Raw genomic sequence first — 27178 nt, 5'->3', positions numbered from 1 at the left:
TGTAAAAACGATAAAAGGGTGATATGAAATTAATAACTGATTACAATATAATGTTATGGCCTACAAGTCTAAGATATTTTAAAACATCTTCACTTTCCGTGTGTTCTTGATATTTTACCACTACGTTATACAATCTGTCTTCCACCTTCTGGCGACTAGATGGTCGGACTTTTTTTACTTTTTGGCCAAGATTTAATTGTGCAATCATAACCTCAGTCTCGCCTTGTTCTTTTATCATTTCCAATAAGAAATTGTATAAACTTGGGTGATTTCTGCCAACAACGATTTGAAAGCGGTTATGCCACCCTGAAAGAATTCATATTTTGCATATATTAGCGTACATTTATATCAATGATACAGAACGTATACCTTCTGATAAATTGTTGGTTCGATGACGCTTTTGAATGACAGATTCGTACTGATTCCACAGTTTAGGCGGATATCTTGGCAAAGTAGCTCGGCGACGTCCTCTGGCTGGTAAACCCTTAATATACCCTTAATTAAAAATATAGTTTTAGAACATTTTGTGTTTGGAACAATAAAGTCTTGGAACATTTTGAGTTTGGAACAATAAAGTCTTGGAACATTTTGTGTTTGGAACAATAAAGTCTTGGAACATTTAGTGTTTGGAAAAAAGAACTTTTGGAACTTTTAAATTGGAACTTCTGTCCCTCTGTAGTTATATTTATTAAGTTATTTATTTTGATATTTTTTAAATTGCGCGGGTAATTCCAATGTCGAATTGAGCGATAATCGAATCTAGTGACAGATCCTGTGGACATTCCAGAACCCGTGATAGAATGGATTGAGGAAAACGACGTAGAAGTAGATGTGCCTGAAGTACCTGAAACTGAGTCAGAGGAAAATGTTTTTCCTGTTATAACCAATTTAAATGATTGGTTACTCTCGCCATTTGAATCTGAATATCTTTAGAATCTTTAAAAAAATTATATTTTTTAATTTAAAGTTTAAATGTTAAAGTTAAAATAACATTAAGAATTTTTGTTGACACTTGATTGTTGCTATATGCTAAAGTAATAAGAAAATTAATGATTATGTTTTTTGGGTCGCTGATTTGGACTCTGGCGTCAGTTTTAAAAAATTCAAAATGGCGGATCTAATATGGCTGATGAGAAATATAAATTTATTAGGTTCGACTGAAATTTGGTACTTGGGGTTTTTATAATCGTATTTAATAGTATTTAACCCAGGCATTTTGCCAGAACTGTTCTTGAAATATACAAGTATGTCCATACATTCTTCATCAGGAAGACTGGATATAAGTCCGTTGTCTATCGTCACCACGTGGAGGTACCCTGGTTACAGAAGGAATGTTATAGATATATTTTAAATGGTCAAATATGTATATAAGATTAGTCATTTTTTCGAGTCATATAATACATGGTAGATTGTCTGTGTGACTATACTATAATGCAATGTAAGATTAGTACAGTGTTGCAAGACTTCCATTTCTAGAATGCGGTGTCGCTAGCTTCAAAATGCGGATTTTATAATGAAAATGCGGTATCAAGCGCGCTAAAATTTGAAATTCAAAACACTATAAGAAAATGTACATTGGGTGTTTTCGGCAAATCCTGCGATTTACTGCTAGCAGTACTCAGTGGTGCTCAAATGCTAAAAGTGATATTTTTTTTGTCGTTTAACGCAATTGGCTATATTTTAATATCCATCCATGCAATTGGTGCCAAAATTGCAAATTGTGATAAAATGTGAAATGTGCTGTAAATTTTGTAAAAACATAACCTAATTTTCACGTTTTCCCCAAAATTTCCCCAAAACTTTGTTAGTGAAAAATCTCTAGACTGTCTCGCAGTAGCTTCTTGGTTCGGTTAAGTTGCAAAAAAGCAGTAAAAATAAAAATAATATAACAAAAATGGCAGCAGGTATGTATTTAATATTATGTATTTATTTTAAGGTTATTTTCACATGAAATCTGTAACGTATTTTTAAACTTCTCTGAGAAGGTTTATTACTTTTCATTGCTAGATTTTTTAAAGAGACGCTTTTGTAATTACTCTAAACAATTAAGCGAGTGTGTTTTAAAATTTTTTTATTTTTTCCAAGAAGTGCAATTTAAAAAATGTTTCAATTGCTTTTTTTCAAAAATTCAATTTTTTTCACAATTTTTATCATTTTTTTTGCTAAATTTTTTATTTGCTTTTGCTTCTAATGTTTTCAAACATAAAATTTCTAGCATGACCAAAAACAATTTTTTGAAATTTTAATACTTTGCATTAAATTTAGATTCTAAATAATACCTGAAAAATGGATAGAAAATTATCTAATTGGATGAAATTAGGTATTTTTATTGGTGCAAAAATTTAATGTACAAGATTGAAAAAATATTTTAATTATATACATTTTTTATAAATGTTTTGAACATTTGTGGATTGCAATTAACATTAAAAAATTTAGTTTACTATCCGTTACATCATTCTTAACATAGAATTTTTTAAGTAAATCTAATGTTTTATTTTACTTAAAACATTTTGACTGCATCATATTTGATTATTATTTATTATCATTTTTATGTAATAGTTCCTCTAGGGGAAGAAGAAGCAGCAGCTGCGATTGCGACTATTGCCGCTGTCAACATGCTCATCGATGATGAGGACGAGGAAGAAGAACAAGAAATTTTACGACGCTTATTAGCTGGCGTAAGGGAAGTAATTCCAAAGACAGAAAATTTTTTCGAAGAGATTGCAATAATTGAAGAAGATTTGGAAAGGCCTTATTCGAATATCTCTGCAAGGAAAAAATTATCCGTCGCTCTTTGGTATTTCGGTAATCAGGATGTATACCGGTATGTTGCTATAGGCATATGTAAAATTAGAACTATGCAAATCTTGAATCCAACTATAATTAATCAACTAGCAATTTTTTAATATTATCCTCTTAAGTTCCCTTTAGATTCAATCAGGGCTGCAATGATTTAAATCCACTTGATTTAAATCATGATTTAAATCATTGTTTAAATCAGGTCATTAAAATCATGATTTTAATCAAATTAATTATTATTCATATTAAAAATGCATATCTCTTCGAATTTGAATTGAAATTCTCGGTTCCTTTCTGGAAATTGTTTTTGTATTTATCGATCAAATTTTTATTTAATTATCTCTGCAAACTGTTAAGAAACTATATTATTCCTTTCTTTTTAATTTTATAAATGATTTTAATAAGAACTTTATCGTGTTTTCAAAATAATCAAGTTTTTCAAGTCAGTTCGAAGAAAAATTTTTTTTAAATATAAATTAAATAAAATAAATAATCTTAGCTATGATTTTTAACTAATTCATATTTAGAGAGTGAGAATCGAAAACGTTTCAGAGTTGTAATATTTTTTTGATTCAATTAATTAAAAATATTTTACAATGGTTTCCACTTTTTCTATGAAAATCTAATTGTTTGTACTGTAAAATTTACCTTTTACAGTGTTTAATAAACGACTAAATACTTTGAAATAAATACAATTTCAAAAATATTTATTCTGCCGATTAAAAATTTGAAGTTCTATATATTTATAATTAATGCATTCGGCATTTAATTTCATATATAGTCGGATTTTTATTTGAATTTTTTTCTAGGTCTATATGTGACAGATTCGGCATTTCAAAATCTACTGGTTGGGAATGTGTCATGGAGGTCGCCAGAGCACTTTCTGCACGTGCACCTAATTTTATTGCATGGCCAACTGCTGAGGAGATTCCTACAATTGCACGAGACTTTGAGGCAATTGCCGGTTTTCCGGGAGTCATTGGACTAATTGATGGCTCCCATGTTAGAATCAACGCGCCTCACGAATTTCCGGACAGCTACATAAACAGATACGGGTTCCACTCGATCAACGTTCAGGGAATATGCGATTCACAAATGCGTTTCATTGACATTTACTCAACTTGCCCGGGTAGCGTCAATGGTACAAGAGTGTATCAGCTAAGTCCGATCAGAGAAGAAATAGACCAAAACTACGAACGTTATTTCCCTGATCAAACGCACCTTCTTGGCGATAAAATATATTATCCCGTTCAATTCAACTTGTTGCCTCCATACAAGGACAACGGTCACTTGACGGAGCAAGAGAGACATTTCAACATAATTCACTCTCGAACGCGACAAATGATCGAAAGGTCGTTTGCGCTTTCGAAGAATCGCTTTAGACGTTTGAAATGTTTGTATGTGCAAAACATCGAATATGCATCATTAATAATTCTGGCATGTTGTATATTGCATAATATATGCATTTCCCTCAATGACGATTTAGATGAGGTCGATGCCGAAAACCAGGCTGACGGAAACGTAAATGATGAACCAGAAGAGCCAGGCAATGAACAGTTTAACGCTGTAATTAAGCGCCGAATTATTGCGGAGGAGTTGTTTCATCGCAGAAGGCAATAACAACATCATGATAATCATGGAAAATTCGACATTTCTAATTGTAAGTACAAAAAAAAGAAAATTTAATGATTATTAAAAGATGCTTTTGTATTATTTTTCTAATTAAAAATCTTTCCGATTGTTAAAATATTCTTATACATTTAATTTAGTTTTGATTTCCCTGAAAGGTTTTTAAAAAAAAAATTCACGATTTAATTAATCGAAAACAGCAAAATAATGACAAATTAAAAAATTAACGATTTCAATTTGACTAAAAGAAAATGATTAAGAAGCATATTAATGATTATATGAAAAAAAATGTGTCTAGGTGTCCCGATGGGAAAACGTGGGGAAGTGTGGCACTTTTTGACAGAGCAATTTTGCCGCCGATTGACACGAGACTTTCCACATTACGACATTTCATTTATTTTTTTAATTACAAATGTAATTATTGCATATGACAATTATCGTATAAAATTTTATAATAAACGTAACTTTCTTTTAATCGATATGTATACACGCAGTTTTATTACCTATTAATTGGCAGTGAGTTTTACAAAAATAAACTTAATTCTTTCTTTTTGGCACATATTTTGTACATGCGTACTTACACAGTAATTAACAGATAATAACAAGGTTAAATATAACTTTTCTCTGGTACTTACATATGTATACATATTTGTACATATCTTCAAACGTAATTGCGAAGATTCTACATTGACTTATAATTAAAATTTCCAGAAATCACAAAACGATAAATAATTTTGAAAAACTGAGAAAATAAAAAAAAAAATTTTAATTATTAAACATAAGCGAAAATTGAGAGACTTTCATATCATAATACCGGTAGTCTTTTTAATAAAACTTTCAGATATCACAAAGTTCTGGAAAACTAAGAAATTAAAAAAAACACATTTTCTTAAATTATTAAACCTACGCGAAAATTAAGAGACTTTCATATCATAATACTGGTAGTCTTTTCAATAAAACTTTCAGATATCACAAATTTCTGAAAAACTAAGAAATTAAAAAAAACACATTTTCTTAAATTATTAAACATACGCGAAAATTAAGAGACTTTCATATCACAATACTGGTAGTCTTTTCAATAAAACTTTCAGATATCACAAAGTTCTGAAAAACTAAGAAATTAAAGAAACACACATTCTTAAATTATTAAACATAAGCGAAAATTTAGAGACTTTCATGCAATACTGGTAGTCTTTTCAATAAAATTTTCAAAAATCACAAAGTTCTGAAAATCTAAGAAATCGAAAAAAAACACATTCTTAAATTATTAAACGTAAGCAAAAATTTAGAGACTTTCATATCATAATACGGGTAGTCATTTCAATAAACGGCATCAAGATTTTAATTTTTTCTTTGCTTGATAGCCCCTGCCAAACTGTTCACAGCATCTGTCATTTTATCAATTTTTTCCATTTTTGCTGAAAATTTTTTTGCCGCAGTGTCATTCATTTTTTCTAAAAGTTCCAATTGAGTCAAATTTTTCTTAACTACTTTGCGTTTCTTTAAAAAATTTTCCTCCGTATCACCTTCAATCATTGTCGAAGAAATTCTTTTTTGATAGCCTCTAATACTCGATGCCATCGCTGGTGGGTTGATGGTAGGTCGTCGATATAAAATTGAATTCATCTCATTGAAGTGTTTAAAGCTGTTGTCGGGACTTGATCCTGTTTTTTTTAATATTTTCCAATGTTTTTTTATACCTTCTGCACAAAGCATCCCACTTGGACTTACATTTCTCTTGAGGTACATTGTGACCTAGATCATTTAGCAGACTGCTAACTCTTTTCCACAATTTTGCACCTTTTAAAGACGAATTTTTTTCCACATCGGCGTATGTCACAATTAAGGCTTTTGTCATCTTAATTGTCCAAACAATAATTGCTTTTTCTAAAAAAATAAGAAAAACATTTTTTATTTTTAAATATGAATAAATGATAAAATAAATAATAGTAAAATAAATAAAATAAAAATAATAATAAAAAAATAAAATGAATGACAAAAAAAATAAATGAATAAAATAAAAGAATAAATAAAAAAAATTATAAAAAATAAATATGAATAATTTTAATAAACTATGAATATTTAAATTAACTAAAATAATCAATATGATTGAATGAATCAATGAATTAAACGTACTTCGATTTTTGTTTTCTGCTTCCTCCTCTTTTTCATCATCATCCTCGTCATCATCATCGTCTTCTTCATGTGTTTCTGTTAATTGATTTTTTGTTTTTACACTAGGTTTTATTTTAACTCCAGGTTCTGGTTGGACGACATCATCCCCATAGTACTTTTCGAAATTTTGTTCATTGTCGTCTTGAAAATTGTCCGCACAATAGTCGTCTTCAAAGTTCTGATCATTTTCTCCTGAAGCAGATGCTTGAGACTCGGTGACATCGTGAATTTCTACGACTGAAGCAGGCGACATGTAGTGCATTGACTCTATTCCTTAAATAAAAAATATGAACATCAGAATCTTATCGAATAAAATTTCAAATAGTTCAACTTCTAATTGATTAAATTTTTGAATTAATAAATTTTTCATTGATTTGACTTCGAAATAATTGAATTTAGAATACATAGAAATTAAATTAATTATAAATATTTGGAGTTTTGAAAAATTTAATTTCTTACTTGATTGAAATTACATTGAATTTATAGTAAATTGAAGATTTTTTTATGGATTACAATAAGTGGAAGAATTAAATTTTCACGAGGGGCTGGATGCTATAAGGAGATATGCGCCATGCTAAGTAAATGGCGCGTATCCCCTTATAGCATACAGCCCCTAAATTGATTAAAATTTTGATACAGATCAAAATTTAAAAATGTAAACAAGGTGAAAAATTAAAAAAATTAATGAAATAAGGAATATTTTAACAATAGGTGACGAAAAATAAAAAAGAATATATATACAATTAATAGTACAATTATTTATACTTACCATCGGCTCTTAAAACTTCGCAAAGTAAAAACTGATCTTCTTTCCGAACAACCAGCCCACCTGTTTCGGGATCCACGAAGGCTGTTACACATAACACTTCATTATTTGGATCACTCATTTTTCTTGCTTTTCTTAGTTTTAATTATTTAATTATCACAGTTAATGCATGCAGCAAACGAAAACCGACAAACGGAAAGCGTGGTATAAACAAGTCTAATTGCGCATGAGCAAACAAATAAATTGCAAACCTGTGAACTAGACTGCAATTTCGATCACAAATTTACGAAAAAATAATTTGATCACCACTGAGTACTGCTAGCAGTAAATCGCAGGATTTGCCGAAAACACCCATTATATATTTGATTGTAACTGTCAGGTGAACAAATATAAGGTTAGAGCGCCTGGCTCTTTAAGGGGGGAAACTCGTGTAAATGCACGTTTTTTCAGGCACTTTTTTTTAAGAAACTGATAAAGTTTATTGAATTAAAGTAAGGCATACATTAAAGTACACAATATAAGGGGCCATTCATTAATTACGTAAGGGTCCTTAGGGGGAGGGGGGGTTTATAAAATCTCTACATGCTCTTACGTGGGGGGGTGGGGGGTAGAAGCTAATCTTACGTAAGATTTTGCCAAGTATTTTCCATTTGTATTGATGTAATTAATTTTTTAATTACATTAATATTGTTAAAAACTTACGTAAGAAGGGGGAGGGGGGGTCCGAAAAATCTTATGTATCCTTACATGGGGGTAGGGGGGGTCAAAATTAGCCAAAATCGTCCTTACGTAATTAATGAATGGCCCCTAAGCTTTATAAAAAAATCTTTTTTCTTAAAAAATATTACAAAATGGCGGCTTTACAGGCGTTTGAAGTTGCATCTTTAATTTTGCGCCGTGCGTTAAAATACGCTTTGCATGACGAAGAGAAAACTAAAATTTTTTTTTGAAAATTTGAAACTATTTTGAAAAAAAATCACTTTTTTTCTTATAAACAATGTTCAAAAACAGTTGTTAAAAATTTCTTTTTAAAAAAGGAGCTCGTTATGCAATAGCCAGTAAGATAAAGAAGATTTGTGGTAAGTTTGATTAAAATCGGTTAAAAATTGGCTGAGTTACATTGCACGGCGCGCGAAAAAACACGTACAAAGTTTTCGTTATATTAAAGTAGTGTTTTACCTATTGCTATGAAGACGTTATGTATTCGAAAATAACTGTTGCACTAAAACAAAGATTTACTATCAATGCTTATGGTGCTTTCTAATGACAATTAATAAAATTATATTGACAAGAAACCTAAAGAATAGAGGGATCTCGAGCTCATAGTTAACTGCATTTGTTAGCATCTGAAGTGCTAAACATATGCTTACTATAGACATTCATACATCAAATTATAGATTAGTAATGTAGGATCATATTCTACAAATAGTAAACTAATTTTTAAAACAAAAAAAAGTCGTAAAAAATTTTTTTTTGAACGAATTTTCCATCTTAGTATTAAATAAAACACAGAAACATATTTATAACAGAAAAGATTCATTAACAAATTATTACCGGCTAAGAAGTGGATACGGGGGATACATCTTTTTTTATCACTCAAATTATACACTTAGGAGGAATTGTTTTAACAAATTTATTAAAAATGGCAAAAGAAACAAACAAAATAATATTTTTGACTTCAATTAGAATTTAAGCAAATTCGACTATTCTCTTATTTATTACATTAATTTTCCAAGACTTTATTCTACCTAGCTTTGACAGAACACTTTAAAAATTTTTTAGTTTAATTACACAGTTGAGAGTAGATCTTTTTTACCAAGAAAATATATCTGATGATGTCGACAATTTTCTTATATTTAACGACATCTTGCGTCATATTTTAGTGAGATATTGGCGATTCAAACAGCTACACTAGCGCCACAGTTGAACTAATTTAGGTGTGACTCGCTCTGTAGCACTCCATGTGTTTTAAATTATTTTTTTTCATTTAACGCTTAAAAATAATTTTACAAACGCAATAAAAATATCAGAATAATTAAATAATTTGAAATAAACTGTCAAAACAGAGACTGCTTTAGAGCGAGTCACGCCTAAATTAGTTCAACTGTGGCGCTAGTGTAGCTGTTTGAATCGCCAATAACAAGATTGTCCAAATTGGCAGCTCTTGACTTCTTCACTCCATTATAATTTGATCGTATATTTTAGCTCTTTTCACTCCAGGTCTGAGAGCTATTTGTTAATTATTAGTCTTACTGACAATATTGAGTATTTAAAACGGTAATATACTATGGGAAATTGAAAACAATTAATTCATTAATAATTTTTTAAATAAAACTCGAAAATTTTGAAGCCTGAAAATTCAACTTCTTCCACAATTTTTATTATTTTTTATCGGCAATTTTTTTGTAGTCTGTTTTTATGATTCTGAACATTGAATCGTATGCATTTTTAAAAATTTTAATATTTTCAAAAAATAAAATTTCTAAAATGGTCAAAAAAATTACTGTTTAATTTTTATAATTCACAATAATTTTAGATCTTAAATAATGCTAGAAAAAAAATTGACACCTCTTAACAACATTAATTTCGATGAGTTGAAATTTTACCGGTCTCTCTCCTTAATGAAGGAATTAAATGAAATAACTCTTTTAAAATTAACTCAAAATAGGGAATTCTATTATTTACGAAAGAGTACAGTTACCAGATGAAAAAGTTCTATAGAATTTCACTAGAATGATTCTGCAGAATTTCTACAAGAATTCTAGTAAATCTTAATTCTTGAATAAAAAGGATGTTGAATGCTATGGATTAATTAAACAATTTCTTTTTTCTTGAAGATTAATATGGGCTATGAGAGATATTCCAAGACTTTTTAGTTTTTAAACAATTTTTCAAACGAAATTTTTTGGTAAAATAATTTTTATTTACAAGAATGACATTATTGTTGATCAGTGTTTTTTTTGAAACAGCATCTTGACTTTAAGAAGTTAATATTTAAAATTTTAAACCTAACTTGCCTTTAAAATTTAATAAATAGTTTATTATTATTTTTTGAAAACAAGAAACCCGCTTTTAATAAAAACCATTTTGTAATGTAAGTATAATTTATTTGTAAATAAATAAAATATTACAATAAATTTGTAATAATTTCTTTAATAATTATTAAAGAAATTATGTAAAAATAATAAGATGCGAAATTAAAATAAAGATAAATTTTAAAGTAGACATATTACATACATAGTTTATTAAAAGTTTCATTTTACTTCATTTATTGAGTTAACGGGACATGCCCGTTAATAAAAAAGATACTAGAATTCGTGTAGAAATTCAATATAATCATTCTAATAAAATTCTATAGAATTTTTTCATCTGGGTTCATCTATTTTTTATAATTAAATAATAAAATATTTAAAAAGTTAAGGAAATCGTAAATACCCGACTTAAAAAACTTGTTCAAGAAAATGAACATGTTTTTGTACAAGTTCATAACATTTTTAGGGTTTCGTGGCCCATGGCCGAAAGCCTTATAGTTTCACTTTGGCGTCCGTCTGTCCGTAGTATATTTTGGGGCACCACAGCTCCCAAAATCAAATTTTAGGGCACAGATCCCAAATTAAAATTTTGGGGCACCACAGATCCCAAATTCAAATTTTGGGGCACCACAGATCCCAAATTCAAATTTTGGGGCCCCACAGATCCCAAATTCGAATTTTGGGCAAACATAGCTTCCAAATTCGAATTTTGGGGCACCACAGATCCCAAATTCAAATTTTGGGGCACCATAGCTCCCAAATTCAAATTTTGGGGCCCCACAGATCCCAAATCTCCATTTACTGAATGGACATTTTCCCGAATGGACATTACATGTCCCATTAGTTAACATGCCCCTATAATTGACATGTCCCAGTAGTTGACCTGTCTCAGTAATTGACATGTCCCAATAGTTGACATGTCCCTATAGTTGACATGTCCCTATAGTTGACATGTCTTAATAGTGGACATTATCGAATGGACATTTTACCTAATGTTTTTGTTAGCGAATCAAAAAAGATAAATGATAGAAGAAAGACCTCCACTCCACAGCCACTCTTTCTTTTTTCTTTCATTTACCTTTTTGAATTTTGATTTTGCCAATTTTTGATTTTCTTCGAATTTACTGTCTGGGGGAGAATTAATTTATGGAAATTAATATTTTATAATTTATAATTAATTTATAATAAAAATTTTGCCAAATAAATAAAATTTAATAGTACATAAAATTTATAAAATAAATTTCATTATTTATTTTTAAATTATTTATTTTTGATTTATTTTTTTTTAATTAAAATGTAAAGCGCCACGAAACCCTAGATGTAGGCGCAATTGCGCCTAGTTCTTTTCCTATTTTTATACATGTTCAACATTCGAAATGGAAACAAGTTCTTGTACACATTGTGTCGTTTTCATATTGTTATATGTAGAGGAAAATAATTATAATTAATAACAATCGTTTCAAACAGTATAGATAAATTTTAATCCTTTTTCCTATGATTTGTAAAACTGTGATTTAAAATACTGCAAATTAGACTGGAAGTGTTTCTTAAAACAAAATAAACACTGAAGCTTATTAAAATAATAGAAATAAAGAAAAATACGTAGACATCGACAAGTTCTGCTTTCCACCAAGGCATGTCCATTGCTGGTGATCGTAATGAATTTGCGCCGTTCCTTATAACGTACTCGATCCAAAATACTGCCGTGTCCGTTGCACTCATAGGTCGATCTCGAAATAAGTGAGATTCTCGTCTAGTAGCTTCTCTGAAAAAGTAACAATTTTTATATATTAGGTATCTATTTTACATTTTTAAATAATTTTCTTATCTTAAAATATTAAGTCATTAAAGAAAAATAAAATAAAATTTTAATAATTAAAACTAGTTATATGTATATTGTAAATTTTAAAAATTTCAAATTGAAATATCTTACCGATACTTGGGATCATAAAGAACTGCATACAAAGCATTACTTAAAGATTTTTCGGTAATATATTTGTAATTCATTTCATAAGCTACATTCTTGTCAGCTAGCAGCCGGATGTTTAGTGGCTGATCTCCAAATAGTGGAAAACCAATCATTGGCACAGCAAAATAAAGACCTTCTTGCACACTATTTAATCCTCCATGAGTCATAAATACTTTTGTATTTTTGTGTTCTAAAGGAAAAAATGTGAAACTTCATTAACATGCAATTTTTAATTATTCAATCTTTCTCTAAAAAAATATATTTTAAAAATTTCATCTTACGTAAAACTGGAATTTGCGGAATCCAAGACATTGTCAACACATTTTTCGGCAAACATGGAGGAAGTTTTTCTTTATTTACAATTTTCATTAGAACTCGAATGGGCGATAATTTTTCAAAAGCTGCATAGATTCCTAGTAAAATTTCTTTTGGTAAATCTTCGATAATAACCATAGATCCTAGAGTGAAAAACACAACTCCGTGAGAACTTTCATCCATCCAAATTTTTAGCTCCTGTATTTACAGAAAATTACAGATTAAAAAATTAAGGTTACGGATAATTCAGACTTGAAAATAAGATTAAAAAATATGTAACTTATACATTAAATTTCCTTAAACCTTTGTCAATTTTGTTTCACTGAGTTCAATTTGAATGCCAGAAATTTGAACGACTGCGGGAGTTAAAGGTCTTATACCAAAGAAACTCTGATAGGCATTGACTAGAAGCAGAGCGGTTTTCTTTTCAATTTCTCTGATATTTGGTACATTCGGACTCAAATATTTTCTCATAGCAATGGTCTGATTTTCTTCTGTATATTTGAAAAATCGGTAATTATTAAAATGAGCCCAAAAATGATTTTTTACTCGATCCCAAAATGTTACAATTCGAAAATCCTTTGTCCTAATGTTAACTGCATAAGCATTCGACATTGGGTTTCCAAGTATTTCATCAAACCATAAAAATTCTGTCAAAGCTGACACCACGACAACTGGAACATTCAAAACGTGTCCAAATCCAAAAAAACAATTTGCTCCCAAAGCCTGAAAAATATATTTAATACTGATATCAAAAAATAATTTTTAAGTTTAGATAGTCTTCATAAATTTCATTTACATGAAATTACGTTAAATTAATATTTATAATTAAATTAGATATTCAAATTTTATTAAAATTATTTCTTTAAATATAAAAATTAAAATTATTAATTTGCAAACCTCTACAATGACCAAATTGTATGGGGGATCATTTGGTGGATTTTTGATAAACCTCTGCATTTTCTCTAGCCCCATTAAATCACAAAAATTGTTTCCAAACTCTTCAATTATTGTCGGAATTAAATCAACATATCGAAAATGTTCTACCATTTCCATTGTCCAAGTATTCACCATTTTTTTCAATGAACCGTCCAAATTGATAATTGTAGTATAATTTTTTGGGGGATTTTTCATTTCGAAATGTGAAATAACGTCAATTTGATGTCCCTTCAATGCTAAAGCTTTAGCGACACTTTCCAACATATTAGTATGACTTCTTGAATTTAGTGGAGCAATCACAAGTATTCTGTACGCGTCACTGTTTAAACTAATGATATATATTGAAAATATATAGTAATATAAATTATTAAACGAAACCATTCTTTTATATATATTTGTATTAATCACGAAAAACAACTCCAATCTCTTGCTATTTTTAAACTGATTGATATTCTAAACCACGAATCTTAATAAATGCACTTATATGTCGCATATGTATTCATTATCTTATCAAAGGTAATTAAATTGTGATTCTTTAAATCTTATTTAATATGTAGTGAACAAAAATCAATTTTTTCTAATAAGATATTTAATTTAAAATTCGATTTATCATGCTAAATTGCGTTATTCTTCAAAAGTTTTCTCATTTAAATATAAAATGAAATTATCTTATATTTATATATCGCTTTTTTAGTAAAAAAATATGTACCTAATTGTTAATTTCTTACTAGTTTTCAAGGTAGAAATAGTTAATGAACTTTGACTATATTAATTTGTTATAATTTTTATTTTATAAAATTTCATTAGAAAGAATATTCATATAGCCTAATTTATATTTGTTCGAATTATTTTTTGACAGAATTTCCATTAAACCAATTTTTTCTATTATTACAAAATTGTTAAATAATTAAAAATTCACTTCACTGATTTTTTATTTGTTCGAATTCTCATTTAACATATTAAAGTGAATTTTTATCAGGTAAAATTTTATTGCAGAAAATTTTCCTTTAGACAATTTGTCATTTCTTACAATTTTTATCTGACAGAATTTCTATTTAACAAATTTTTATATTACAGAATATTTATCTAACCGATAATTTGTTTAATTTTAATCATTATTTATGTTTATTATTTTATTAAAATTTGTTGAAACGTTTTCAAGTTATCGTGTTCACAAAAACGGAAATACAAACGCACATCCGAACAATTAATCAGGAACTTCTGTGCTCGAATAAAAAAATTATTGACAAAGAGTCGAACTTTTGATTAACCACTTTTCGATATCTTTTATAGACAAAAATTTTAAGACTCACCTTACTCATATAAGTCTCAAGAAGTATTATAAATAAATTTTATTATGACATGAAGATTTTTATGTTAATTAAATAAAATGATATAATTGATGTTGTTTAATTACAATTTCTTAAAATAGCTTAAGTAAATATCGTTTCAAACAGTATAGATAAATTTTAATCATTTTTCCTATGATTCTTAGAACTGGGATTAAAAATATTGCAAAATAGACATAAAATTTTCCGGAAAACAAAGTAAGCGCTGTAGCTTATTAAAATAATGGAAATAAAGAAAAATACGTAGACATCGACAAGTTCTGCTTTCCACCAAGGCATGTCCATTGCTGGTGATCGTAATGAATTTGCACCGTTTCTTATAACGTACTCGATCCAAAATACTGCCGTGTCCGTTGCACTCATAGGTCGATCTCGAAATAATTGAGATTCTCGTCTAGTAGCTTCCCTGAAATAATTAATTGCAAGATTAGAATTTTACATCACATTCTATGAAAAGTTTTTTCAAAAATATCTTTCGTTTCTACATCTTTAAGAATTGACTCAGTCCTCTTCAGTTCCATAATGAAAATTCCACATAGGTTCCAATACAAAATCGTATACGTATTTGGAACAGGAGTTCTTTTTTTTAATGATATCCAAATGTATATTTAAGGTATATTAAAATTTTACTTAAATAATAATTTAATCTAAGTGCATGATTTAAAACTTTTTAAAATTTATATAAAATATCGTACCGATACTTGGGATCATAGAGAACTGCATGTAGAGCATTATTCAAAGATTTTTCGGTAATATCTTTGTAATCCATTTCGTAAACAACATTTTTATCAGCAAGTAGCCGGATGTTTAATGGTTGATCACCAAATAATGGTAAACCAATCATTGGCACGGCAAAATAAAGGCCTTCTTGTACACTATTTAATCCTCCATGAGTTATAAATACTTTCGTATTTTTGTGTTCTGAGGAAAAAATCCAAAGCTTTATTAATTTTCGCAATTTTTTAAGAAAAAATAATTAAAATTTAAGTAATTCAATTAATATAAATTACACAGTCTTACAAGAAAATGAAAGTATTTGGATTTAGGAACGAGACACATATATTTTTATACACTGAATTTAAAGACTTTCACCAAAAAGTGATAGGCCAATTCGAAAAATGGATTTGAATATAGCGCCTTAAAGTGAGGCGCATGATTAAACCCCAAATTTGTTTTTTCGAATTTTTATTTTCTCGAAAATCGTTTTATCTGAAAGGAATTGACTATAATTTTTTGAATTCGAATCGTCAGATTATATGATAAAAATACTTTCGAATTATTATTTGACAGAATTTTTTAACTTCGAAAGAACATTTTTTATAATTTTCAATTTACCGTATAATCATTTCTCATAATTATTATTGTAGAGAATTAGTATTTTTCATAATTTTTATTTTTCCAAAAACCTGTTTACACTATTTTTGATTTTACATAATGACCATTTTTTATAATTTTTTTTCTTCGAATTATCATTTTGTATAATAAATATGTTAGGACAAATAGAGTTTCTTTAAAATTCTGATTATGGCATATGGGCAAATCCACAGAACCGGCCGATTTTTACTTATCAAGATGAAAATTTTCCAAATAGCAAGCACACCTTTTATTTATGGTTTACTTTCTTTAAAATATATTCAAGAACAATTATCTTCTTGCGTGATTCATTTTATTTTAATGCCGTTTGAGTTAAAAGCCAAAAACGAAAATATTATTTTTCTTCTGGAAATTATAATTATAAATGGCATTTCTTTGTTTTTTTTATATATTATTTGAAATATGTGCAAAACATTTTGAATAATAAAATATGATAAAATACAAATAATTAATTTTTTAATTATCAAAAATAAATTATTTATATTTTATCATATTTTATTATATATTTTATTTATTAGCATTTAATTTTTTATTTCTGTAAATTAAATTGTTTACTTACTAATTTTGATATTAACTATTTTAACCAACAAACTGACATTATTGACATCGATTTTGATATAACTTTGAAAATAAAACAAATGAAAGGATAATTCATTTTTCACGATTAACTAGTTAAATTTCGATAAATTTTTTTTTATTTTTAATTTTTAGACGTTATAAATTGAAAATATAATTTGGCGTTTGCATACAAGAATTATAATAATGTCTTTATATAATCACACATGTTTTCAACTCATCATATTTTATCCTGTAGTTGTGCTACTGAAAAAAGGCTAAGTTGAAAATGGTTCACGCTTAAACATAGAGTGATAATTATTGAAATATTTTCTTTAATTCTGATTGCACTCTATTCTATGATACATACATTTGTTCGTCTGTTCACAAGCAATAAGCTCCAATTTGAAAAATTCAAATCGAATAATCGCCGCAAAAGATATTTACAAAAATGTATAGACATTTCATTATTATAAAATAATGAGTAACGCTACTTTCAACGACTATCATTTCTTTTTATTTAAGAGCACATATTTTTTATTACTTTCAAAACATTCTTCAATAAGTAAACTATAATTCACCACAGTTTGGAATTGTTCGGATCTATGCCGAACAAGTTATACCTATAAGAATTAAAATTTATACCTGGAGTAACACCGTAAATTTCATTTTTGAAGTTACTTAATTCGATTTTATTTTTTATAAAAGACTAGAAGGTTCACATTTATTCAATTTTCTTATTTCAATAGGTTCTCAGAGATATTACAAAATGGTTGAAGTATGAAAATAATTAATATAATACTTCTAAAATAGAAAAATATGTGAGTAACATGAAATCGGCCGGTTCTGTGGATTTGCCCATATAACGATTCGAGAAAATAGAGATTATTATAAATAAATATTAGGGGAAATTAAAATTATGTTAAATGGTAATTCGCAAAAGAAATAATTCTAATATTAATAATTCGTTAAAATTAAAATTCGGAAAAATAATAATTAGAAAATTTAGAAATTATGTGAAATGATTATTCGGTGTTATCTTACTTAAAACTGGAATTTGTGGAATCCAAGACATTGTCAGCACATTTTTCGGCAAACCTGAAGGAAGTTTTCCTTTATTTACAATTTTTATTAGAACTCGAATGGGCGATAATTTTTCAAAAGCTGCATAGATTCCTAATAAAATTTCTTTTGGTAAATCTTCAATAATAACCATAGATCCTAGAGTGAAAAACACAACTCCGTGAGAACTTTCATCCATCCAAATTTTCAGCTCCTGTTTTTCAGAAAATATAATAAATAGATTAAATAAATTTCAGGCTACGGATAGTTTAGACTTAAATATATGAATAAAAAATATGAAACTTATACATCAAAATTCCTCATACCTTTGTCATTTCTGTTTCACTGAGTTCAATTTGTATGCCAGCAATTTGGACCACACTGGGAGTTAAAGGTCTTATACCAAAGAAACTTTGATAGGCATTAACTAGAAGCAGAGTTGTTTTCTTTTCAAGTTCTCTAATATTTGGTACATCCTGACTTAAATATTTTCTCATGGCCACGGTTTGATTATCTTGTGTGTACTTAAAAAATCTGTAATTACTATAATGAGCCCAAAAATGATTTTTCACTCGATCCCAAAATGTTACAATTCGAAAATACTTTGTCTCGAAGTTAACTGTGTAAGCGTTGGACATGGGGTTTCCTAGTATTTCATCAAACCATACAAGTTCTGGCACAGCTGAAACCATTACCACTGGAACTTTCAGGACGTGTCCAAATCCAAAAAAGCAATTTGCTCCTAAAGCCTGAAAGAATATTTAATTCTGATATCAAAAAATATTTGTGTTACTAAATAATAATCTCCATTAACTTATATTTATAAATTAAAATCAATTGGGAAAGGAGCAAAATTTATTTTTCCTACAAAGTAATGTAGAAAAGAAAATTTTAAAGTATCTGGCTAACAAGAATGATGGAATAGATATCTACAAAAATTACCCTACTGAAAATTCCGATGGCGAAAAAGACGATGCTGTTTATAACGCGATTATAAGCTAAGTACCCGAAATACAATCGGTGGAATTTATCAGTAAACAACAAACGGGAAAGGGTTTAACATACGAATCACTTACACTATTTATTATAAAAGCCGAAGATAATTGGATTAGTGCTGCCCACAAGACCAAGACTGGTCTCGATCTCGTATCATCTCGATTTTTTGAGACAAGACCGAGACGAGACTCATCTTGGATAAAACGAAGAATCAAAATAATAATAATAATTGAATAAATAATCAACATAATTTTTGGCATTTTTTTCACTTTTAATATTTTGAAAATTATTTTCTTAAACTTAAGAACGTGCAACCCATTAACATAACCTCAAACTAAAATGCAGTTTTTAACAGAACTAAAAATATATTTAAAATTTATTACACCCAAGTTCGAAAGATCCAATTGTATAATTTTATAAAAAAATTATTTTGAGTTAAAATTTGTTGTTAAATAATAATTAAACAACATTTTGTATTTTTTCTTAAAAGTTAGTGAAGAATTCTAACTTTTATCCAATTTTTATAAACAATGGCTCATTTTTCTTTTTGAAAGATTCTCTACAATTCTGATTTTGTGTTTTTGTTAAATAATTGTTTGTTTAAAAAATATTTTTAAAAAATTTTATTTGTTTATTAACTTTGGAACAAAATATTTTTAGTAAAATTCAACAAATTGTATTGTAGAAAATCTTTCAAAAAGCAAAATGAGCTATAGTTTGTAAGAATTGCATAAAAATTACAATTGTTCACTAACTTTTAATAAAAAATACAACATGTTTATTAATTATTATTTAACAACAAATTTTAACTCAAAATAATTTTTTTCCAAAATTGTACAATTGGATCTGTCGAATTTAGGTGTCATAAATTTTAATATATTTTTAGTTCTGATAAAAACTACTTTTTAGTTTGAGGTTATGATAATAATGGGTTTAACCTCCTTAAGTCTCAATTATTCGTATCAAGATAAGTATCCTGTTTCACTTTTCTATACGAATTTATATGGGATCCTATAAAAATTCCTTTAAAATTCAAGGATTTTAAATAGTTTTTTCTCTGGGAAATTTTATTGGATCCTATATAGGATCCTACATGGGGATTTTCAGTAAGGTACTTAAAAATTATTAAACTTTTAACTAATTTTTTGGAATTTATTTGTTTTTTGCTTCCTCATGAGGAAGCTTTGCATTCATAATGATTTTCGATGTTTTAAAATTGGGTTATATGGACTCATTTTTATCTAGAATTAATATATATATATAAATATATATGAAGTTTTGAGCTAATGTCCAGATGTATGTGTGTGTATGTCACAAAATATTGTGTACAAATTATCTCAGAAACGTTTTAACGGTTTCACGTGAAATTTTGTATGCTTATTGTAATCATTAATACCTAAAATCTGACACAAGGATTTCCAAATATATTCACATTATTTTTTTTATTTAAAAAAATTTTTTTTTATATTTTTTTCTGTGTAAATTTAATTTTGTTTGGTAAAAAAAACTTGTTTCTTGCATTAAAACGAATCGATTAACCTATATAAAGTTCATATTTTACTGAAATCTATAGATTAAATAATTTATTTGAATTTTTGAAAATAATAGTTTTTTGAAATTACTTTTTAGGGTTCCGTACACCTTCGGTGTACCGACGGAACGCTTATGAAAATACTCTTGCGTCCGTCCCAGCTTTGTGCCCCCCCCCCTTAACTGCAATTTAGTACACATACGTATTTTCACGTGTATATTACAGGAAAAATATAGCAAGACCGATTGGATTTGATGGCTACGAGCTAGAAAGGAAAGAAATCGGTCTTTTTCGAAAAAATTGCAAAAAATGACCCTGCCCCCCCTCAACTTCTACATTTTCGTATATGAAGAACTGCCATTTAGTACACATACGTACTACACGTTTACGTGTAGATTACAGGAAAAATATAGCGAGACCGATTGGATTTGATGATCATATTATTTTTAAGGAAAACTCATATTTTTAGAAAAAATCATGGATTTTTTGAAAAAAAATTCGTGAACTACGAGTTACACTCGCTTACCTAGGGTTTCGTTTACGATTATTTAAATTTAAATATTTAAATATAATATTTTAAAGGGGTTGGCTATATTTTATGTGAAATTTCCACATGAAATTAAATATGTGTACCAAGTTGCAGCTTCTTAGGTCCAAAATTGTAAACGTTAAAGCGCGGAAGGACACGTTTATTCCGAAAATTCGAGTTTTTGAAATATAACAATATTTAATTCAATTCCAATCGAGTTCTCTATAATTTTCCTTTAAACTCCTTGAAAAATTACGTATGTATACCAAATTTGAACATCCTAGCTCCAAAATTGTAAAAGTTAATGGTTCCGTTCACGATTATTAAAAAAATATTTAAATATAATATTTTAAAATAATATATTTTAATATAAGATATATAATTTTAATATAATATAATAATATTAATTTTTTAATTCTAATTCAATTTCAAAGGGATTAGATTTATTTTTTCGTGAAATCTACATATGAAATCAGGTTCGCTATAATTTACCTTAAATCTACTCGTAAAAATACGTATGTATACCAAATTTGAGCCCAATCGGTTAAAATGGCTAGATTTTAGGGGGAGACACACACTTTTTCACGAAATTTCACATATGTATACCAAATTTGAGCCAAATCGGTTAAAATGGCTAGATTTTAGGGGGGGGCACAGACTTTTTCACGAAATTTCGAGTTTTTCTACTATAACTATATTAAATTCAATTCTAATCGGGTTCGCTATAATTTTCCTTAATTCTACTCGCAAAAATTCGTATGTATATCAAATTTGAGCCCAATCGGTTAAAATGGCTAGATTTTAGGAGGGGGCAGGATTTTGTGGACGGACATGAGTGAAACTATAAGGGTTCCGTTTCTGTTCACTGCGTGAACGGAATCCTAAAATCGAAGAAAATTTTATCTATAGGGCTTCAAATTTATACGTTTTTACGTATTTTTACGTGTAGATTGCAAGAAAAATATAGTGAGCATGATTGGAGTTGATAATCATAGCGTTTTCAAGGAAAAACTGATAATTTTCGATCTATGTGACTATGTGTCTATCTATGTGTTTTCAAGCTCACATTACACGAAAAATTAAGCAAAATTGGAATTTTTCCACCTGCCTTCACACTTTAACCCCCTTTAAATTTTAAGTTTAAGGGTACGGAACCCTCGGTTTTAATGCGAGTATAACTCGCACTTGTCCGATTTTTTCTTATATAAAATTTTTTATTAATTTTTGTCAATATTGTATTCCTGGCATAAAAACGAATCGATTGATGTATATAAGGTTTACATTTTACCAATAATTATAAAATTGATCGCTATTTTAGTTGTAATCCTTCTTTTAATCTTGAATATGTATAAGTTAGAGTTGTGCAAGTTTTTAAAATTCGAACCGCTCCATAAGAATTAACATGGGCTCGAATCGAATATTCGATCCGAGCCCATACAAAATTCGATCTTTTGCACAGCTCTATTATAAATGTATCATGATGAGGAAGCTAAATGGTCAGGAAATGAACATCTAGTTTCATAAAATATAAGTTTCTAGGGTTACTTAATTTGTTTGTATTTGTCACAGGAAATTCAATTAAAGTTTACTTTTGCAACACTTTAGTAAATCCCAGTTAGGGACAATATGAATTGACTCAAACTTTGCCCAAGTACATACCAGAAAAAAAAGATTTATGCACTGTTTACAGTTGCAATCTTTTTGTTTATTTGTCCAGCATATTATTTATTATATGTAAAATAACCACACAACTGTAAAATTAAAAAATTAAAGTAAATTTAAATCAGAATATTAATTTCCTACGTTAATTCATCGATTGTGAAGAAAACAGTAAAGTATAATCAATTTTTATTATTAGTACCTATATGTTCAATATACTAATTTTAATTTATTATTTAAATAAAATTAATATTATTTTAATTTAATGTGGGTTCTGATTGAGAAATATCAACTTAAGAGTGGGATTTGAATGGGATATTCCAATTTTAGGAAGCCCAGTTGGGTCCAGATTGGGCAACTTTGGGAAAATTTCTACACGGTTAAAAGTATATATGATTTTTAATTTATACTGTAAAATGTGTGTTTATTATTTTCTTGATATTCTACCAAATTAAATTAATGCGTGTACGGTTTTTTTTATAAATTAAATTTGTCTAGAATTGATATATAATATCAAAAATAGGAAAAGAACTAGGCGCAATTGCGCCTACATCTAGGGTTTCGTGGCGCTTTAAATTTTAATTAAAAATAAAATAAATCAAAAATAAATAAATTAAAAATAAATAATAAAATTTATTTTATAAATTTTATGTACTATTAAATTTTATTTATTTAGCAAAATTTTTATTATAAAAAAAAATTTATGGCAAACTTTTTAAAAAATGGCAATCAAAGAAAATCAAAAATTGTCAAAAATCAAAATTGAAAAAAAAGGTAAATGAAAGAAAAAAGAAAGAGTGGCTGTGGAGTGGAGGACTTTCTTCTATCATTTATCTTTTTTGATTCACAAACAAAAACATTAGGTAAAATGTCCATTCGATAATGTCCACTATTAAGACATGTCAACTAAGACATGTCAAGAAAAAAAAGAGTGGCTGTGGAGTGGAGGTCTTTCTTCTATCATTTATCTTTTTTGATTCACAAACAAAAACATTAGGTAAAATGTCCATTCGATAATGTCCACTATTAAGACATGTCAACTATAGGGACATATCAACTATAGGGACATGTCAACTATATGGACATGTCAACTATTGGGACATGTCAACTATTGGGACATGTCAATTACTGAGATAGGTGAACTACTGGGACATGTCAATTATAGGGCCATGTTAACTAATGGGACATGTCAATTATAGGGGCATGTTAACTAATGGGACATGTAATGTCCATTCGGGAAAATGTCCATTCAGTAAATGGAGATTTAGGATCTGTGGGGCCCCAAAATTTGAATTTGGGAGCTATGGTGCCCCAAAATTTGAATTTGGGATCTGTGGGGCCCCAAAATTTGAATTTGGGAGCTATGGTGCCCCAAAATTTGAATTTGGGATCTGTGGTGCCCCAAAATTCGAATTTGGGAGCTATGGTGCCCCAAAATTCGAATTTGGAAGCTATGTTTGCCCAAAATTCGAATTTGGGATCTGTGGGGCCCCAAAATTTGAATTTGGGAGCTATGGTGCCCCAAAATTTGAATTTGGGATCTGTGGGGCCCCAAAATTTTAATTTGGGATCTGTGGTGCCCCAAAATTTTAATTTGGGATCTGTGCCCTAAAATTTGATTTTGGGAGCTGTGGTGCCCCAAAATATACTACGGACAGACGGACGCCAAAGTGAAACTATAAGGCTTTCGGCCATGGGCCACGAAACCCTAAAAATTTATAGTCAAATAATATAAAATTACAATTTAAATATTATTTTTAAACTATTACAATTTATTTGAAATTTTAAATTTAAGATCTTAAAATTCCAGAATTTAATAAATTAAAATTAATTATTTTTAAATTTTTCAACTTATTATTTAATAAATTTCATTTACAGTTTGAATTTAACTATTTTGAAAAATACATCTTTAAGTTATGTGGTACAGTATTTTCATAATCTTTTTCAACAATTTTGTACAATTTATAATTTAAAAAAAGAAATTATGAAAAAAAAAATTTAATTAACATTACAAATTTAATTTGTATTCTGAAAAACCAAAATCTAAAATATTTGAAATATTTTTTGTCAGACTATAATACAGAAGTACTTATACATATTTAAAACTTTTTCACCTATAGGTATCATTTATCTTTAAAAATTTATTATTTACTGAACAAAATTACCAAATTATTTAGCTGAATTGTTAACTCAATTTTAAAAAGAGTGCATTTTAGAAATAACATTATTTGCTGTGTCAACAAAAAATTTCCTAAAACAGCAAATTTTTTCTATGCTTAAAAAATTCATAATATATTATAGAAAGAATGTAGAAAGTTAGAAATTACAAGCATATAAAATTACTTTTATGACAAAAAGATCCAAAAATGTAACTAACCTCTGTAATGACCAAATCGTAGGGAGGATCATTTGGTGGATTTTTAATAAATTTCTGCATTTTTTCCAGTGCCATTAATTCACAAAAATTATTTCCAAACTCTTCAGTTATTGTTTGTACTAAATCATTATCTCGAAATTGTTCTACCATTTCCATTGTCCAAGTGTTCACCATTTTTTTTAATGAACCGTCCAAATTGATAATTGTCGTATAATTTTTTGGCGGTTTTTTTAATTCGAAATGTGAAATAGCATCAACTTGATGACCCTTTAAGGCTAAAGCTTTAGCGACACTTTCCAACATGTTAGTATGACTTTTTGAATTGAGTGGAGAAATTACAAGTATTCTATACGCATCACTGTTTGAATTAATGAAATATATTAAAAATAGGCACAAATAGAAGTTAGTAAACGAAACCATTATTTCTTATTTACTTGTTCAAATAATAAAACAATTCTAACTTCTTGCTGTTTCTAAACTGATTGATATTCTAAACTGCGAATCTCATTAAATGCACTCTTATGCAGCATGCATATTTATTATCTTATCAGGGGTAATTAAGTAACGATTCTTCAAATCTTATTTAATATGTAGCAAACAAAAAAAGTTTTCCCAACGTGATATGTAATTGAAAATTCGATTTATCATGCTACGTTGCATTTTTCATCAAATGTTGTATCATTCAAATAAAATGAACTTATCATACATTCATATTTCGCTTTCCTACACTGAGAGACCTTTTGTACCGCGTCAGAACTACGTGTGAGACTGCAGCGCCACTATAGGTTTTTGTGCGCTGCATTCCTAAATTTTGTAGCGTGACTGCCCAAAAATGAAAATGAACAGCTCACCACATCTGTAAGAGCGCTGTTGTCGAAAAGTTTGGGCATACCCTGAACAAAATTTTCATTAGGATTAGGAGTTTAGGACCTTTAAGTTTGAAGTTTTGATTGTCTTTTCGAATATTATAAAGAAATAATGTTATTTTATCAAGAAAAATAAATTAAAAAGTTCATTTTAATAAAAGACATATTACAAATTTTATTAAAATTATATTTAATTTTATATATATATATATTAATATGTAATACTAAATAATTATAATAATATGATAATGTAATAATTCATTAAAATTATTACTACTATGTCACAATGTCAATCAGATTTTTTTTTATTATTAACATTAACAAAACATAAAACTTATACAAATTAAAATTAATAAAATACTACTTTCTTATAGTGCTCTCTAAATCTGAATTAGTAGTTTTCTACTCTCTATATCTGAATTAGTAAAAAAGTTTACCAATTTGAATTAGTGACTCACTTTTTGCTTCTCAATTAGTAAAATTTAACTAATTCTGAAGCAAAAAGTGAGTCACTAATTTAAATTAATAAACATTTTTACAAATTCAGATTTAGAGAGAACTAATGAAAGAGTGCGTATTCGTTTACCAATTGAATTAGAAAAAGTTTTGACTAGTTTTTAGTAAAAAAATCTACTAATTGCTAGTAGAAAACTACTAATTCATATAGTAAATCGGCTTACTAATTTGAAATAGTATAAAATACGATTTACTCCATAAATTAGTAGTTTTTACTAAAAATTAGTCAAAACTGTTACTAATTCAATTAGTAAACGAATTCGCACTCTTTCATTAATAGAAAACTACTAATTCAGATTTAGAGAGTGCGAATTAATTGACAAAGCATATTTAGTAGCGATGAAATGTAAGTCATCTTTAATTAGAGACAAACAAGGGTCTGTAAAAATAAGCCATTTGTGCCTACATTTTCTAAAACTTTGCTGTGAACATCAAACGCATCGCAATGAATGTCATTTTCGTCAATTTCAAAAAAACCCCTGAATTCCATTGAATGCATTATTTGGCAAGTTTGAAGTGTCTGCTTAGTTGCAATAGTTTTTAATAAATTAATTCTGTTATTTGAGGACAATGCATTTAATTTTATTTGACGATGAAAGGCCTCAAATCGCATAGAAGAAAAATGAATACATGGTCCATTTTCTAATAAAACTCTCGGGTAATGCAGCAGATTATGAAATTTTGGTTTCAGATTACCAAACAACATAATGGATGTCCTATTAAGATTTTCGATTAATAAC

The 27178-nt window shown here is 28.1% G+C and overlaps 3 protein-coding genes across 3 annotated transcripts; 1 reads left to right on the top strand and 2 right to left on the bottom strand.

The window, feature by feature from the left end:
• Nucleotides 1–1894: 1894 nt before the first annotated feature.
• On the top strand, nucleotides 1895–4419 carry LOC127280404 (putative nuclease HARBI1). The gene is made up of 3 exons (XM_051303363.1): nucleotides 1895–1904; nucleotides 2560–2824; nucleotides 3609–4419. The coding sequence occupies exons 1-3, from the start codon at nucleotides 1895–1897 to the stop codon at nucleotides 4417–4419; spliced, it is 1086 nt and encodes a 361-aa protein (XP_051159320.1).
• Nucleotides 4420–11623: 7204 nt separating this feature from the next.
• Nucleotides 11624–14069, bottom strand: LOC127280422 (UDP-glucosyltransferase 2-like). Its single transcript, XM_051303386.1, has 5 exons — nucleotides 13586–14069; nucleotides 12989–13411; nucleotides 12652–12883; nucleotides 12335–12560; nucleotides 11624–12166 (listed from the first exon to the last, which is right to left on the bottom strand). Exons 1-5 carry the CDS (start codon nucleotides 14003–14005, stop codon nucleotides 11881–11883), a joined length of 1587 nt encoding a protein of 528 aa, XP_051159343.1. The 5' UTR covers nucleotides 14006–14069; the 3' UTR covers nucleotides 11624–11880.
• A 343-nt stretch (nucleotides 14070–14412) lies between these two features.
• Nucleotides 14413–25588, bottom strand: LOC127280421 (UDP-glucosyltransferase 2-like). The gene is made up of 5 exons (XM_051303385.1): nucleotides 25057–25588; nucleotides 18291–18713; nucleotides 17947–18178; nucleotides 15669–15894; nucleotides 14413–15379 (listed from the first exon to the last, which is right to left on the bottom strand). Exons 1-5 carry the CDS (start codon nucleotides 25474–25476, stop codon nucleotides 15094–15096), a joined length of 1587 nt encoding a protein of 528 aa, XP_051159342.1. The 5' UTR covers nucleotides 25477–25588; the 3' UTR covers nucleotides 14413–15093.
• Nucleotides 25589–27178: the final 1590 nt, after the last annotated feature.

The sequence above is a fragment of the Leptopilina boulardi genome, unplaced genomic scaffold, assembly GCF_019393585.1.
Source record: "Leptopilina boulardi isolate dan_hultmark-lab unplaced genomic scaffold, ZJU_Lbou_2.1 LbouV2_244, whole genome shotgun sequence".
Taxonomy (NCBI): domain Eukaryota; kingdom Metazoa; phylum Arthropoda; class Insecta; order Hymenoptera; family Figitidae; genus Leptopilina; species Leptopilina boulardi.
Note: the sequence above shows the minus strand (reverse complement) of the source record. Positions and strands in the feature narration are given on the sequence as shown.